The sequence below is a fragment of the Crinia signifera genome, chromosome 8, assembly GCF_055691185.1.
Source record: "Crinia signifera chromosome 8, ASM5569118v1, whole genome shotgun sequence".
NCBI lineage: Eukaryota > Metazoa > Chordata > Amphibia > Anura > Myobatrachidae > Crinia > Crinia signifera.
In genome coordinates, this window is record NC_139224.1 from 11,118,086 (window position 1) to 11,133,654 (window position 15,569).

General features: G+C 49.7%; 2 protein-coding genes across 9 annotated transcripts in view; both read right to left on the bottom strand.

The window, feature by feature from the left end:
* Nucleotides 1–255: 255 nt before the first annotated feature.
* On the bottom strand, nt 256–4,721 carry BHLHE40 (basic helix-loop-helix family member e40). Its single transcript, XM_083155742.1, has 5 exons — nt 4,318–4,721; nt 3,886–3,955; nt 2,889–2,996; nt 2,462–2,573; nt 256–1,653 (listed from the first exon to the last, which is right to left on the bottom strand). Exons 1-5 carry the CDS (start codon nt 4,380–4,382, stop codon nt 926–928), a joined length of 1,083 nt encoding a protein of 360 aa, XP_083011868.1. The 5' UTR covers nt 4,383–4,721; the 3' UTR covers nt 256–925.
* A 5,763-nt stretch (nt 4,722–10,484) lies between these two features.
* The window catches only part of ITPR1 (inositol 1,4,5-trisphosphate receptor type 1), a 96,856-nt gene continuing 91,771 nt past the window's right edge, over nt 10,485–15,569 (bottom strand). For all 8 annotated transcript variants that reach the window (XM_083155748.1, XM_083155750.1, XM_083155749.1 and 5 more), the window contains 2 exons: nt 11,496–11,657; nt 10,485–11,364 (listed from right to left, as the gene is read on the bottom strand). In XM_083155748.1, coding sequence (XP_083011874.1) covers nt 11,278–11,364; nt 11,496–11,657 — 249 coding nt within the window. In that variant the 3' untranslated portion in view covers nt 10,485–11,277. The remainder of the gene's footprint in view (nt 11,365–11,495; nt 11,658–15,569) is intronic.

A 15,569-nucleotide genomic window follows, 5' to 3' on the forward strand; every position in this document is an offset into this window, starting at 1 on the left:
TCCTACACTTTTACCCCACCCGCACAGCTTTCCTAAGAAAGAGACTATTGTTACACACCTGGGCCCAGTGAGTCACACGCTGACCCCGGCCAGCCAGGTGACCTGGCCCATGTCTACGTGCGTGTGTTCACACGTGAGGCGGGGGGTTCCTGAGCACTCTTCGCTCGGGGGAAGGAAGCCACAATAAGCCTAAGCGATATCGTAAACCCCACCGTTACAAAGCTACAGTATAACAAAAACAAAAGGCCACAGATATTCAAGAAATAAAAGTATTTTTTTTTATTTTTCTAAAAAATAAAAGAACGATATCCTCTCCTTAAGCCCGGGAACAGGGCAGGTATCCGGAACGTGAGGAATCCGATATTAAAGTGCTGTTTCCTGCAGTTTATACCCCATCCTGCAGAGCGGGGGCTGGCAGGTCACGGCGTGGACTTGCCACAAACCACGTCCAGTGCCTTAACAGTTTTGTAGGCTTTGGTATATTATGCGGGCAGGGGAGGGGTATTTGGTTCATCACCCCAGCTGCGCCTGAACTCCAGGTCCAGGACAGCCTCCGTTATCTGACTGGGAAAGACTGGAGGTGAACATGGGTCATGATAGAGTTGCCCCCCCCTCCCGTCGCCTCCTGATTTAAGTCTGAGGTGGTTGTCCCTTATTTTTGCATTTAACTCCCCAGCCAATAGGTCCTGGCCTGTACATCACATCTTGTAAGCGCTTGCATTCCCAACCAAAGCCGGTGCGGTCTGGGTAGACGTGGACACAGACACGTGCCTTCTGACCAACACCCAGGACCTATATAATTGTTCATTGAAGGTCCTCTCCACGTAGGTTGCGCACCAGGATCTCTTGCGGAGTCTCCCACATGCGGCCCAGAATCCATGTTTGTCTTCTGCTAGTAGGACAGCCAGATCTCCTTTGGTCAGTGTCAGTCCTTGGGCTCGGTGCCTACCATGGGCACCTGTTTGAGCGCTTGCAGGAGCGTAGACGAGTCCATAACTGGGGAGTAAACCTGTTGGGCTCTGTCTTGGCTCAGTAGCCCAGATTGTGATGGGGTGGGATAGAGCATAGGCATAGAACTGGGGTACCAGCATTTCTCCAGCATGGGCAGATAGGCAGAGGATGAGGGGGGTAGCAAATAAAAGGGGAGACAGAAAGGTGGATGGGTAGGGTATGGCCCCATTGAAGACAGGTCATTGTTGCAGTACCTGGCCTCGTCCTCGGCCGTATCCATCCTTGGCCTCTTTTTCGGAACTTCAGCGTCCTGTTCCTGCTTGATAATCCTGTCCAGAGGTGGAGAGGCAGAGTTTTTTTCTTTGAGGGCCCTGCCCTGTTCAGTGTTGGCATCAACCTTGTCAACTTCACCGCCATATCCACTATCAGTGTCCGTATCGGTACCACTCTGCTCACCGGATTGGAGGGGGGCTGCACGACGGATGACCGACACGCTGTTGTTGGCCTGCGCCTTTGGACTTGGCTTCTCAGCAAGTTTGGAAACCCTAGGGGGACTCTGTCCGAGATCTGAAGCCAAGCGATGGAGATGAGCGACCAGTTCACGCTTTTCCCCTCCTTGCATGAATCTCAGCGCCTCTTCTGCGCAGAGCTGGAAGCCGGAGCGAAACATTTCCTCCCCCGATGTCCTGTCAGCTGAGCCACCTGAAAACAACAGACATCGAATGAAGCAAAGATGTACATTGTCAAGGGGCCGTATCAAATATAACAGACTGCACAGGGGATTTATTTGGACATTTAACTCTGTATTGTGTTTCTCGATAAAACATTCTCACGCAGGTTGTTACTTTGCTTATAAGACCACTTGCAGAGCTTAACATTTAGTGCAGTGCCATTGTTTGCTTTCTATTCCCCATAAGCTCTTTATGACATAGACAAGGAAGTGATAGGTGATAATAATCCTCTCAACGCAATAGTTGGGCGAACCCATGGCCTGTTGCATTTTAGTCAAACACCCTACTCATTGAACTGTTTGATTCTTCATATGAACTTTGAGATTTCGAACTATATGAAGCTACTTGTGCTTTGTAAAACATAATCAGCAATTTAGCAGATCTATCTAGTGTGCAGCCAAATGAATAGTGTCTGACTGCAGAACCACAGGTGGTGGGTTTGAGTCCTAGGTGTGTCAGTGTCTTGAAAATGTAATAATGGGCAGTGTGACTGGGTTGCAAAGAGCTCACAATTTGGGTTTGTGAATGTTAGGTATTAGTGATGTAAGAGCTGGGGGAAGGAGAAAGAGACAGTCAGGAGATGCCAGTCTTCAAAGAGGGAAGGGAAGCTATGAATTAAAGTCATTAAAACCGATAATTGACAAGTGTGGCTCGCTCCGCAGCACCCTAGTTATGGCCGACAGATTTACAGGGTGGGGAAAGACGAAGGATGGTCAGGAACAGGCATACTAAGTGTTTCTGGGTGTTCTAGGAGATAGGGTGTACAAAGCGATGCTTACCACTCTGCAGGGTCAGAATCTGCTGCTGTTGCTGCTCGATGAGGTTAGATAAGGACTGTACATGTTTCAGGGTCAGTTCCAAGACCACAGCTTTCTCCAGATGTCCCAGGGTCTGCAAAGGAAGAGCAAACGATGAGCAGAGAGCCAACCCAAGTGGTGCATGCAACCCAACAACAGTACCCAGGGTCCCAATTACTGGCAAAGCCCCTCAGCAATGGTGTTGTGGTCTCCAGCCAAGACGCCATGGACCTCTCACCAGTATGGGATCAATTTGCAATAAAAGACCATAAAAGTTTGGGAAAACTTGATAAAATACACCCAACTTTCCTCTACTACACATCCCAGCATGCCCTGCCACAATTTTACCATGGTCTTGCATATCCATGGTGCTACGGGCCGTGCCCCTATAACCAGCCAGGACACGTACCGTTAGTTTCAGGTGCTCAGGCAGCAGATCTTTCAGTTGAGAGATACATTCGTTGATCCGGTCCCGGCGCTTCTTTTCAATAAGCCGATGGGGGAGCTTGTAAGTATCCTACAGGAGGAGAGAGGTGCGCAGACATATTATATTCCACGCTAATTCAGGACAGCTCCCAGGAATAGAGCACAGCGCTCCCTGGTGGCCATGTAGACATTACATGTGACTGTACACGTGAGCTTGTACTAATCACACACACACTCACCCCACCTCCCTCGCAGAGAACATGTGGGCAAACGTGCAGACACACACACAGTGCGGCACATACTGTACAGAGACAGCAGAACATGGGACTGGAATCGTGTTATCCAGTAACGCGATTCTACACGGTACAAATTGTACGGGGGAACAACGATCAGGCACAGGGGCCGGGAAAAAGAACTCTCTGTACATAGAGTCTGTTCTGTTACATGTAGGAATACAGAACAAGAACCGCAACTACGTTAAAGTACGGACGGTGTAATGGTTAGCATTACTGCCTCACAGCACTGAGCTCATGGGTTCTATCCCCACCATGGCCCTAACTGTGCAGAGTTTGTATATTCTCCCCGTACTTGCGTGGGTTTACTCTGGGTACTCCGGTTTCCTCCCACAATCCAAAAATATACTGTTAGGTAAATTGGCTCCCAAAAAATTAACCCTAGAATGTCTGTGTGTGCGTGTACATGTGGTAGGGAATATAGATTGTAAGCTCCACTGGGGCAGGGACTGATGTGAATGTTCAAATATTCTCTGTACAGTGCTGCGGAATCTGTGTGCGCTATACAAGAAACTGCTAATAAATAAGTAAATAAAGTACAACAGAAAGCCACCCAAAAATAGACTGTCCAATATACGCACTTCGCTACAAGAGGCTAAGGGTCGGACTAGATGGGGCAAGGGGTTGTGATGAGTTTTGGGAAAGTTTTTGGGTTACACACAAACACACGGGACAGCATCCTCTTACCTTCATGTCCTCGCACCTCTTTAACCCTTTCCTGGCCTTGAATACTGGATACATGTGTGCAAAATCCATCCTGCAGAAGAGAGAGACAGACACCGGGATGAGATAACGAAGAGACTACTATTACTATAAAACCAATGCAGGCGCGACCATGCAAACATACCGCCGTCAGTGTATACTATAGAACGTTGCATTTAAATGACCAAACGCGCTCAATGCCGGGGCTTATCACCTCCCTATATTTGCACAAATTATCACAGGCACGGCATCAGCCCACGTACGGAAGGAGGCATCACACGTACAGCCTGGTAATTATTAACACTATCCTCCTAGTGCCAGCCGGGCGATACACATTGGTGCCAGGCGACGCGTTTGCCCGTGAAAAGTCCAAGACTAGCTCAGGTTGAGGTTTCCAGGCCACACGGGGGAACTTACCCAGACAAGGAAGCCGGTCTCTCCAGACAAGCAGGCGGTGGCTGGGCACTGGGGATTCTCTCCATGCCAACTGAATGCCACAACAGGGTAACTGTAGATCCCAAAGCGACTCTCCAGCAGTGACTATACAGCTGCGCCTCTCTCGGAGAGGTGCAGGATTCCGGGGATGTGCACAGGTAGTGATCCAGGTAAGTCTCAGGTGAGAAGTGAAGCTGTGTCTGCTGCTCTACTGGATGTGATGGGGTTATGAGCTCCAGCTTCTGGTTAAATGGGTGGGAGGGGATGTTCTGGGCTGGTTGGAGAAGGGGGGGTCAGTCGGTGGTGTGTCCCTCCCTGTGACACAAGCACGCCCAGTGCCAAGTGAGACAGCTGCTGCTCCTGTCATATGAAGCTCACGTGCTGCTCAATGCTGCATCTGTTCCAGACAGGGAGGGCAGGGAGAGTGGGAGAGGGTGGAAGGGAGGCAGGGCTGCTGCCGCCGCACAAGGAGAGACATGAGCAGGCGGCGCTGTCACGGGTACAGCATGAGCACACATGGTCTCAGGGAGGCTGCACGCACATTTTACGAGCATGGGAGGCAAACACAGTACACACCAGGGATGTGAGGACAGGAGGTACAGGGAACCTCATGTACAATGTGCACAAGCTCATTTTCTATGCATGTATTCTAATGTGTTACTGTAAGCGACACACGCCATGGCAATTCATTTCTCTTTACAGCCAATAAAGGGCATCCCATTGTTCTCTGTACAGTGACAGAACATTCAATTACAACTTTTAAAATAGAAAATTATAAAACAGTTACAACACACTTTTATTTAACCCTTTGAGTGCCAAGTGAATTTGTCAAAATAGGTGTCAAAACTTGGCAAGCGGACACCTTTATCCATCAGAATGACCTGTGATGTTACCTTATCTATAGGAAATATACTATTTAATAAAAAAAAAAATGATTTGAATTGATATAACAATTGTGAGCGATGCCGGCATTATTAGCAGATCTCTCAGAGATGTTGGCACTCAGCGTCATTTGGTCTACAGCATGATGGTCGACAGTCATTAGGTCGACACCATAAGGTTGACATTGGGAAGGGTCGACATAGGAAAAGGTCAACATGGTTCTAGTTCGAAAGGTCATTATTTCGACATTGTCCGACTCTAGGCCGACAGTCAAAAGGTCGACATGGAGTTTTTCACTGTTTTTTTTTTTTGAGCCGACATGTGCCGACCGGCGGTATTTCATGCCCTACCATCCACCAGGGCGTGGTGGGAGAATAAAATAGTGTGCCGAGCGCAGCGAGGCACCGTGCCCAACACATAGCGAGCGATGTGGTGCACTTTAAACTGTGTCCATGTCGACTGTGTTGACATTCAGGTAAAAAAAACAGTGAAAAACCCCATGTCGACATTTTGACTGTTGACCTAAACATTGTCGAACTAATGACCTGTCGAACTAACGACCTGTCGACCTAATGACCTTTTCCCATGTCGACCATCATGCTGTAGACCAAATGATCCCAACCCGTGTATAGACAGGAGAACGTTGAGGTAACCACCCCCCAATTTAGTACCTACCGTAATGTGCGGCTTTATAGATTCCACCTTGAGAGTGGGGAACACTCAGTGTCTTCTTTTACAATGTATTAGACTTAAAAAGTTCCCACAATATTTACGCTCCCGTCAGGCTCGGACTGGCCCGCCGCGGAACCGGGGGGAGTCACAGGTGGGCCCCGGTGATTTAGGACTCTAAAAAAAGTAGACCCCGCCCACTATGTCATCCGCTAACCTGTCGGCACCGTTCCCAGAGGAGCTGGGCTGACGTCGCTTCGCGTCATGATGTCGTGCACTGGTCCCGCTGCCTACATTCCACCGGTGGGCCCTTAGCGTCCCAGTCCGACACTGGCTCCCATAGAGGACAGGTCGATACAACTGTCCCTTCTAAATCTGGGTTTACACCTATGAAACGGTGATATCGGGGGTGTGGATCGTGTAATAAGGTCAACATGGGGAAAGGTCAACACAAGTAAAAGGTTGACGTGATTTTTCGTTAGCGCACTACCTCGCTCGCCATGCATTATGGATGGTAAAGCATGACAATTTTTAGACAATAATAATAAAAAAAAAAAAACATTTGAAAAACTGGTGTCACATGCCGTCCATAATCGTGTCAACCTATTGTCCATGTCACCGGACAAGTGAACCCATTGTCCTGATCCCAATACCTCGGCCTCCTTCCTAAAGCCCCATACACACCAAGGGGTCAATGTGTGCGGTGGGCCAAATCGCTGAAAAGTGCTCACACATCCATAGGGGTGCGAGCAATTTTCAGCCCTGCGAAGGGTGCGAGTTAGGGTTAATTCGGGTGCCGTTTTCAACATGAAACGAGGCCTGCTCCCATGGGTCATGGTCGTCCCCCTTTCTCGTCTGTACATGCAGTCACATTTTGCCTATGACTGATCTATCACTGGGTGCATATTGTTCAGTGTGTATGAGACAAAGATACATTTTTCATAAAACAACATGGTCAGTGTTATTGCAGACAATATCTTTGTCATATGAAACTGCCAGCATTTATTCCGCCACTCCCAGGCGGGTACCACCCACAAACGCGCGGCTTCCTGGCTTGCGAACGGCGAGCGTTCAGATTAGACTCTGGATTTTGTCGCTGTTTTGGCAACGTGCATGCACGCTATGTTCCGTACGCATGTGCAGTTTTCCGTCCACCGTCCTTAAGGCACCGTAACTATCCTCGTTTTAAGGGTATCCTGCCTGAGTACACCTGGGCTTAAGCATGAATACCTTAAAATGTGGACTGTTAGGGAACCACCATGTTAGTGGATTTGTCCATCTCTCGGTTTGTGCTCCAACACCCACATAGGGATCTGTGGGGCCCAGTGGTGGAACTTGGTATGTTGGCCCAGGTGCAAAAATATTATTTGGGCTACACGTCAACCCAAGTTCACAATCTGCTGCACAGCAGTGGGGCCCTTAGTCCTCAGGGGCCCCAGGGCAATGCACCTTCTGCTCCAATGGCAGTTCATCCTCTGGCTGGGCCTCTAGTGAAGTTCCGAGGAAGCCCTTTTCCCCTGCACAGTAGGGGGCAGATTCATAACAATGCAGGTGGCGTTACCACCTTGTCCATGGCACCTTCATTGCAGGGTCTCACAGAGAGGTGGATAATGAAGCAGCTACACACCACAGAAATACTTACATATAGATATACTTATCTCCACCATGCATGGCTTAGGTGCAGTGGCGGATCCAGGGGGTGGGGTTGAAACACAGTTCAATATTCAAATAGCAGAGCTGCATCTATGCCAGGGAGTCAGTTTGGAAAGGCAGTTGGAAAGGGGTGTGGCGCCCAGCATTGAAGTAACATTTATAATTTGCATAATATAAAATTATACAGAGCGGCTGATTGGTTGCATCGTCTCCACACTCATCGCTGCTTCCTACATTCACCCCACAGCCTGTAACATGGCAGTTAGGCAGGAGATTGGCTGCTACTTTATCTCTCTCCTAGCCATAAAACACATGCTCCATATTCCATGATGAGTTTGCACATCCAGGAAGACTGTCCCAGAGGGAAGTCTCCGCATGTGATCCCGGCAAGGGCTGCGGGATCCGACAATTCCATAGTACAGCCCTGGTCACCTCCAGCCCTGATGCACATCGGAAGCGGAGGCAACGCGTGCGATTCGACACTTGTCATCCGATTTAGCAAAAGTGCCCAATTCGCACAAGCGTACGTCTCCTTTAAAAGAGGATAAATCGCTGCATTGGGTGTTCTATTGAGAGCGAACCTGAGCGATTCCAGGGGACAGATCGATGAGTTGGGCCGGTAGGTGGTCAACAAAGCACTCGGCTTTCCCTCCCCCCAGCACTAGCTATCACCTCCTGTATCCTAGAGTCAGGTCACAGCCCAGCACGTTTAATCCCCAGCTCCATCAATGAAACACTGTGCATTAAGCCGGATTGTGTGTCCACAGAGAGCTGGTTATATAATGTGAGCGCTCATTGAGGAGGCACATGCAGAGCCTTGCGTGCGCTGCTGACGTTACAGCGATTAACCACTTTATCGCTCAGCTGTTCCTGAGACAACAGCCACTGGGCAGCCGCCGGCCGCTGCAGGGACCAGGCGGACCGCAGCCGCGCACGGGTTCTGCACAAGCTTAACACCGTCGTGACCTCGGCACATGGGAGCTAGAGAACAAGGTTCTAACATAGAACACAAACATCTACACAGACAAATAAACTCAGAGCCTCACGTTCAGAGGATTAAGACCCAGACAAGACAGAGGGGGCGGCTTAAGTAAGAGAGGGGATTTCCAAACCTCTGTGCATCTAAAGTCAGACAACAGGGGGTGACGCGATCAACACAGATCATTAGCCACAGTCGTGGCATCTCCCCAAACGTCTCACTGGTCCATGCGGTATCCGGATTGTTGACGCCAAGTCAATTTTTTTTATGTACCAAATCTTTGTGAGTGATGGAGGTGGTAACCAATCAACTCCTGGCGGTCATTTTATAAACTGGGCTAGTTAATTAGAAGCGGATTGGTCCGTTTGAGCAACAGAGAACGAGAACCAGCTCATTTTGCAGACACGGCCTGTAACATAAGTTCGGAGCGGATTGCGGATTTTAGTGCGCATTGCGAGCCCAAATAGGGGGAAAAAATTACGGTATGGATCAATTCGCAATCTCCTCGCAGTTTGACAGACAGGAAGTCGGCGTTTGTGTGTAGTAACTGGCAGTTTTCTGGGAGCGTAAGAAAACCACAGGTGTACCCAAATGTTTTAAAGGGAGGGTCTGTGACATCAGCGCCGGCGTCGTTCAGTCGGTCTGCCGCAGAGTTGTGAAAGGCTCAGAGTTACATACACTTGCAGAAAAACACTTGATGGTTCTTGAATTGCAGGTGGCTAGCAAATAGCATTGTAATTCTGTTGCAGACTTGCACTTTTTTTCTCCCCTTTCTGTTTGTAAATAATAGTCATACAATCCCACTAATGTCCAATTACTATGAAAGGCTATATAAACTCATACAGTCAGACCAGCGCTATCACCTTGACCCATGACCTCACAGCACTGAGGTCATGGGTTCTATCCCCACCATGGCCCTAACTGTGCGGAGTTTGTATATTCTCCCCGTACTTCTGTGGGTTTCTTCCAGGAACTCCGATTTCCTCCCACAATCCAAATATATACTGGTAGGCCAATTGGTTCCCAACAAAATTAACCCTAGAATGTCTGTGTGTGCATGTACATGTGGTAGGGAATATAGAGTGTAAGCTCCACTGGGGCAGGGACTGTTGTGCGCTTCGGAGTACGTGTGCGCTGTATAAGAAACTGGTAATAAATAAAGTTATTGAGCGAAACGCATCGAAGTTTCCAGGAGCCCCACCAGGCAGCACTTCCCCTTGTGGGGGGGGGTGGTATATGGTCCCGACAGTCGGGGTCCTGACTGGCCAGACTCAGACAGCGGGGCAAGCGCAACAAAGCCCCTTGCTGGTTCGCTGCGCTCGCCACCTATTCTATTCTCCCTCTAGGGGGGTCATGGAACCCCACGAGGGAGAAAGAGCCGGTGGCCGTCGGGACCCTGAGTGTCAGGGTTTTGACAGTCGGGGTAATGACTGTCGGGATCACATACTGCAACATCGTGAGGACAATTGGACTCAAGCCCCGGAAGAGACCCAAGTGTTCCCCTACAGTAGTGAGACGTTAACAATACAGGCACCCATTGCCAATTTAACATGAAACTTCACATGAGGATTCCGTACGATTCATATTGAGAAAGCGCTGTGCCTACAGAGGCAACTGCTCCCCAGTGATTGTATTTTTACATCCATTTAAGGACTTCTGGTATTAATTGTTTATTTTTATATTTTGTTTAAAAAAAAAAAAAAAAATTAATGTACAGAGAATCCCACTACTGTTGAGTCTGATCATTTACATTGGTTCTAGTGCGGCTTCATTTTGGTTTTTATATTTGTACCAGTATGATTTGTGGGGGTTGGACTATAACTCCCTCCCCAAGCCACTTCTGGTAAGAAGCACCTTATATTAGCGCCCAAATAAAAAAATGTTTTACCGCTTGGTCACAGGACTACCAGATAGAATCTGCAAAAGAACCCCCACCTAAAAACGTTCATACAACCCCAGAAAAACAGACTAGATGTTCTGCATCAATTTGTTTTAATCTCAAACTTACATATTAACAAACTCAGGGAGCAGCGTCCGTGTATCAAGAAACAAAAGTGAGTTTACAAAACAGAAAACTGGGGAAGATCTAAACTGAGCCGGCTCCCTTCTACCAAACAGGAGAGGCGGAATGTGTCACAGCAGCAAGTCCCGGAGGAGGGAGACGCGGCCCAAATCCTCGCTCGCCGCCTTGTTTGTCCAAGATCCCATACACACACATATGAATTGCAAGATGTCCCAGGGAAACGGAGGCAGGCATGGCACAGAAAAAAGTTACGTTCAGTTGGGTTTGGTCACTCCCGGGACACAGACCTATGGTGCCAGGTGTGCTCCCAGGTACAATAAAGGCATTTCGAACCTCTGGCAATCGTTGAAGTTCTGGAAGGGTTCAAATGGGGCAACATCCCACACAAAAAAAAGTACGATACAGTTACACGAAGGTCCATATACTCAGACGTCATAAATTACAAAAAAAAAAGTTTCATAAATAGAATTCTTTAAGTCGGAAGTATAAAATTAGCTTTCCCTCGAAATTCAGTTTATTTTATTCTCATGTGCAAAGTCTGTTCCGTCCTGGCTGTCGGAGGATTTGGCACAAAACTCCAATGTTGGATGCCATCAGTTTCAAGGCTGGGGTTGGGACAACAGTAGTGGAAAGGGCGGCGTGGAGCGGTGTGTTCAGGTCATGAGAACAACATCAACCCATAGTGACTGCCAAGATACAGAGCAGCATTTTTGGAGTCCGGAGCTGGGAAGGGAATCTATGCTGGCTGCTGGGGATTGAGGTTTAGATGAGCTGGTTGCCCGAGAAGGCCGATCCTTTGCTTCTGCTTCCGTTGCTCGGTCATCTGTGAAGCACAAGACAAGAAGAGATGCTGGAGATGGACTTGGTCATGGTGGCTTCAATGCCTCCACCCGCATTTCAGACCCGAGCAACCACCAACCCTAGAAGAGGCCAGAAAGCCCAAGTCCTCCTTACCTGATCTTTCAGTTCACTCAGCTGGCTGGACAAGTAGGTGACCAGACGCATGGTGGACTCCAGCTTCTCCTGCAGGCTCCTTAGCTCGTTCTGCTCACCTTCAGAGTCGCTGCTCACAAGGGACATGGCACGCATCCTAGGGAACCAGTCCAGATTTCGCTCCTGGGGAAGAAACAGGACAAAGCTGATTCAGGGGACGTCCAAGCCAAGCCTACAGAAACATCTACTAATGGTGGAACGTTTCCCTGGACAGTCGCACTACAGGAACATCTACTAATGGTGGAACGTTTCCCTGGACAGTCGCACTACAGGAACATCTACTAATGGTGGAACGTTTCCCTGGACAGTCGCAGACTATTACCAGAAATGGCATGTACACCCCCATTAATTTCAACATTAGGATGATTGGAACTTCCAATAGCTACTAAAGTTTAAAGGTGAACAATGCCGATTTAAACCCATAGATGGGCAACTTTAACCAGGACATGTGACCGCGTTGCCCAAATCCCTGTTTTCCTATCTGCATGCCCAGTGGGTTCAATGTCCCACCCCACTCCTCACCACAGAATGTGGAACAAACATGAAGATACAGATATTGCAGCAACATGTGCTGTAGCGCCGCACAGTCCGGTGGGAGGCCCTAGAATAGAGAGCAGCAGGAGCTTACAATCTAAGGAAAATGGATGATAAGAAGCACAAGCGTGCACGTGGGCCGTTACATAACTATTATAAAAGGGTTTATAGTGCAAAACGAATGCCCGGGAAAGGTTAGAAAGCAGATAAGTAAAGCAGGCCTGGATTCCCAGCAGCAGTCTCTGCACAATGCAGCAGGTCTGACACTCGCCTGGATGTGGGACTCTACCAGGAAGGATTGCTTACATGTGATCGCTGCTGCAGGTTTCGTTTACATAGAGCGTAACAGACATATCTCCTGCACAGCTACTTCTCCAGCAGCGCACAGGGAAGCGGTACATCTGTCAGTCCAGACTTAGGTCTAAAGTCATTAGGTCGACTGGCCCCAAGGTCGACAGGGTTAAAGGTTGACATGGACCAAGGTCGACATGGGTTTAGGTCGACATGAGTTTTTTCACTGTTTTTTGACCCGAATGTCGACACAGCTGGAGTTGAACCACAGCCCCTCGCAATGCTTCGGGCACGGTGCCTCGCTGCGCTCGGCACACTATTATATTCTCCTACCACGCCCTAGTGGATGGTAGGGCATGAAATACCGCCTGTCGACACGTCGGCTCAAAAAACAGTGAAAAACTCATGTCGACCTAATGACTGTCGACCTAAACCCACGTCGACCTTCCGGGGTCGACCTAATGACTGTCTACCTAAGTGTGATCTGACAGATGACCGTTTCCCGCGCACATACCCTTCCCAGAAAAGCCCACTCCAGTCAACAGTGAGCACTACTACAGCCAGCAGTGCCTCATCCCCTCCAGCACAGTAGTGCCTGCACCACTCCCCCACCCCATCATCAGTGAGCACTACTACAGCCAGCAGTGCCTCATCCTTCACAGCACAGCAGTGCCTGCACCACTCCCCGTCATCAGTGAGCACTACTACAGCCAGCAGTGCCTCATCCTCTCCAGCACAGCAGTGCCTGCACCACTCCCCCACCCCATCAGTGAGCACTACTACAGCCAGCAGTGCCTCATCCTCCACAGCACAGCAGTGCCTGCACCACTCCCCCACCCCATCAGTGAGCACTACTACAGCCAGCAGTGCCTCGTCCTCTCCAGCACAGCAGTGCCTGCACCACTCCCCCACCCCATCATCAGTGAGCACTACTACAGCCAGCAGTGCCTCGTCCTCTCCAGCACAGCAGTGCCTGCACCACCCCCACCCCATCATCAGTGAGCACTACTACAGCCAGCAGTGCCTCATCCTCTCCAGCACAGCAGTGACTGCACCACTCCCCCGCCCCATCATCAGTGAGCACTACTACAGCCAGCAGTGCCTCATCCTCCACAGCACAGTAGTGCCTGCACCACTCCCCCTCATCAGTGAGCACTACTACAGCCAGCAGTGCCTCATCCTCTCCAGCACAGCAGTGCCTGCACCACTCCCCATCATCAGTGCGCACTACTACAGCCAGCAGTGCCTCATCCTCTCCAGCACAGCAGTGCCTGCACCACTCCCCGCCCCATCATCAGTGTGCACTACTACAGCCAGCAGTGCCTCATCCTCCACAGCACAGCAGTGCCTGCACCACTCCCCCACCCCATCAGCGAGCACTACTACAGCCAGCAGTACACCTCATCCTCTCCAGCACAGTAGTGCCTGCACCACTCCCCCACCCCATCATCAGTGAGCACTACTACAGCCAGCAGTGCCTCATCCTCTCCAGCACAGCAGTGCCTGCACCACTCCCCGTCATCAGTGAGCACTACTACAGCCAGCAGTGCCTCATCCTCTCCAGCACAGCAGTGCCTGCACCACTCCCCACCCCAACATCAGTGAGCACTACTACAGCCAGCAGTGCCTCATCCTCTCCAGCACAGCAGTGCCTGCACCACTCCCCACCCCAACATCAGTGAGCACTACTACAGCCAGCAGTGCCTCATCCTCTCTAGCACAGCAGTGCCTGCACCACTCCCCCACCACATCAGTGAGCACTACTACAGCCAGCAGTGCCTCATCCTCTCCAGCACAGCAGTGCCTGCACCACTCCCCGTCATCAGTGTGCACTACTACAGCCAGCAGTGCCTCATCCTCTCCAGCACAGCAGTGCCTGCACCACTCCCCACCCCATCAGTGAGCACTACTACAGCCAGCAGTGCCTCATCCTCTCCAGCACAGCAGTGCCTGCACCACTCCCCACCCCATCAGTGAGCACTACTACAGCCAGCAGTGCCTCATCCTCTCCAGCACAGCAGTGCCTGCACCACTCCCCACCCCATCAGTGAGCACTACTACAGCCAGCAGTGCCTCATCCTCTCCAGCACAGCAGTGCCTGCACCACTCCCCACCCCATCATCCCTTCCCACAGCTTCCTCCTTGCAGATGTGTCTAAACCACACGACCGCTCGCTTCTAAGTAAAGGAACTGGAAAAGTCCCTGACACAACCCAACGCCCAGACACGGGGGAGGACAGCTCTTGAAACTCATGGGGAGGGGTATTCTATAAACCACAACCACCACAGCTGCGCCAAGAGGGACAGGTGACGAGGACATGCCGAGCGCGCAGCACATCTATGGTTAATCCAGCTCAGGTCTCCCTGGACAGACGCGATATTGGGCAAGGAAGAATAAAGGGCCCCATACATCAGCAATTAATTGTGACAATTTTCAGATATGGAGATGATTGCCACAATTAATTTTAGATGTGTGGGCTCCCCCTTTTGGCAATCCCAATCCCAAATCGCCAATCGATTGCTTAATCAGGTTTTTAAACATGCTTAATAATCTGGTATTATCTGCGGATCTTTTTTAGATGTGCGGGCATTCCCAATTCGTTTTCTTCATGTATTTACATTATGAACAGCTGAAATGACAATCGATTGGGGCAATTTCCAGATATGAAGATGCAATTTCCAGATATGAAGATGCAATAAATCTGCCGATCACTGAAATAAATCTGTAATGTGTGGGCAAAGTCGGATAGATCTGAAAATCCATTTATCTGGCCAAAATATCCCAATATCTGAAAATCCATAAATTGTGATTGCTGATGTATGGGGCCCATTACGCACTTATTTGCCATGATTACCAGGATTAGTGCAATAGGGCCCAATAGCTGCATTTACTAGCCCTTATGTAACTGCACAGCCCAGATACTGCCGCCATGGAGTGTTGTGGGCACTCACAGGGTTAAACAGCAGTAAAATGCTTGTTTACTAGTGGTCATTATCCTAAATACAGAAAGATATCTGGCACAGTAATTGCCAACAGGGGTGACTTAACTGCGCCCCATTTGGTGCAATATACACTTTCAGTATGTCTGCCAACTTGGCCGACAACATCTCAGCTCACACAGAAGAAGTGGTGCAACACACACACACACACACACACACGAGGAGGAGGAGGAGGGTAGAGGGGGAGAGATGTTTTGACAAGGATCTCCCT

Excerpts from the sequence above, each read along its gene's own strand:
- BHLHE40 (XM_083155742.1), bottom strand. The coding sequence starts at position 4,382 with ATGGAGAGAATCCCCAGTGCCCAGCCACCGCCTGCTTGTCTGGAGAGA. Across the intron at positions 3,956-4,317 it reads AGACCGGCTTCCTTGTCTGG|GATGGATTTTGCACACATGT; the intron begins GTAAGTTCCCCC and ends TCTCTTCTGCAG. Across the intron at positions 2,997-3,885 it reads AGAGGTGCGAGGACATGAAG|GATACTTACAAGCTCCCCCA; the intron begins GTAAGAGGATGC and ends CTCCTCCTGTAG.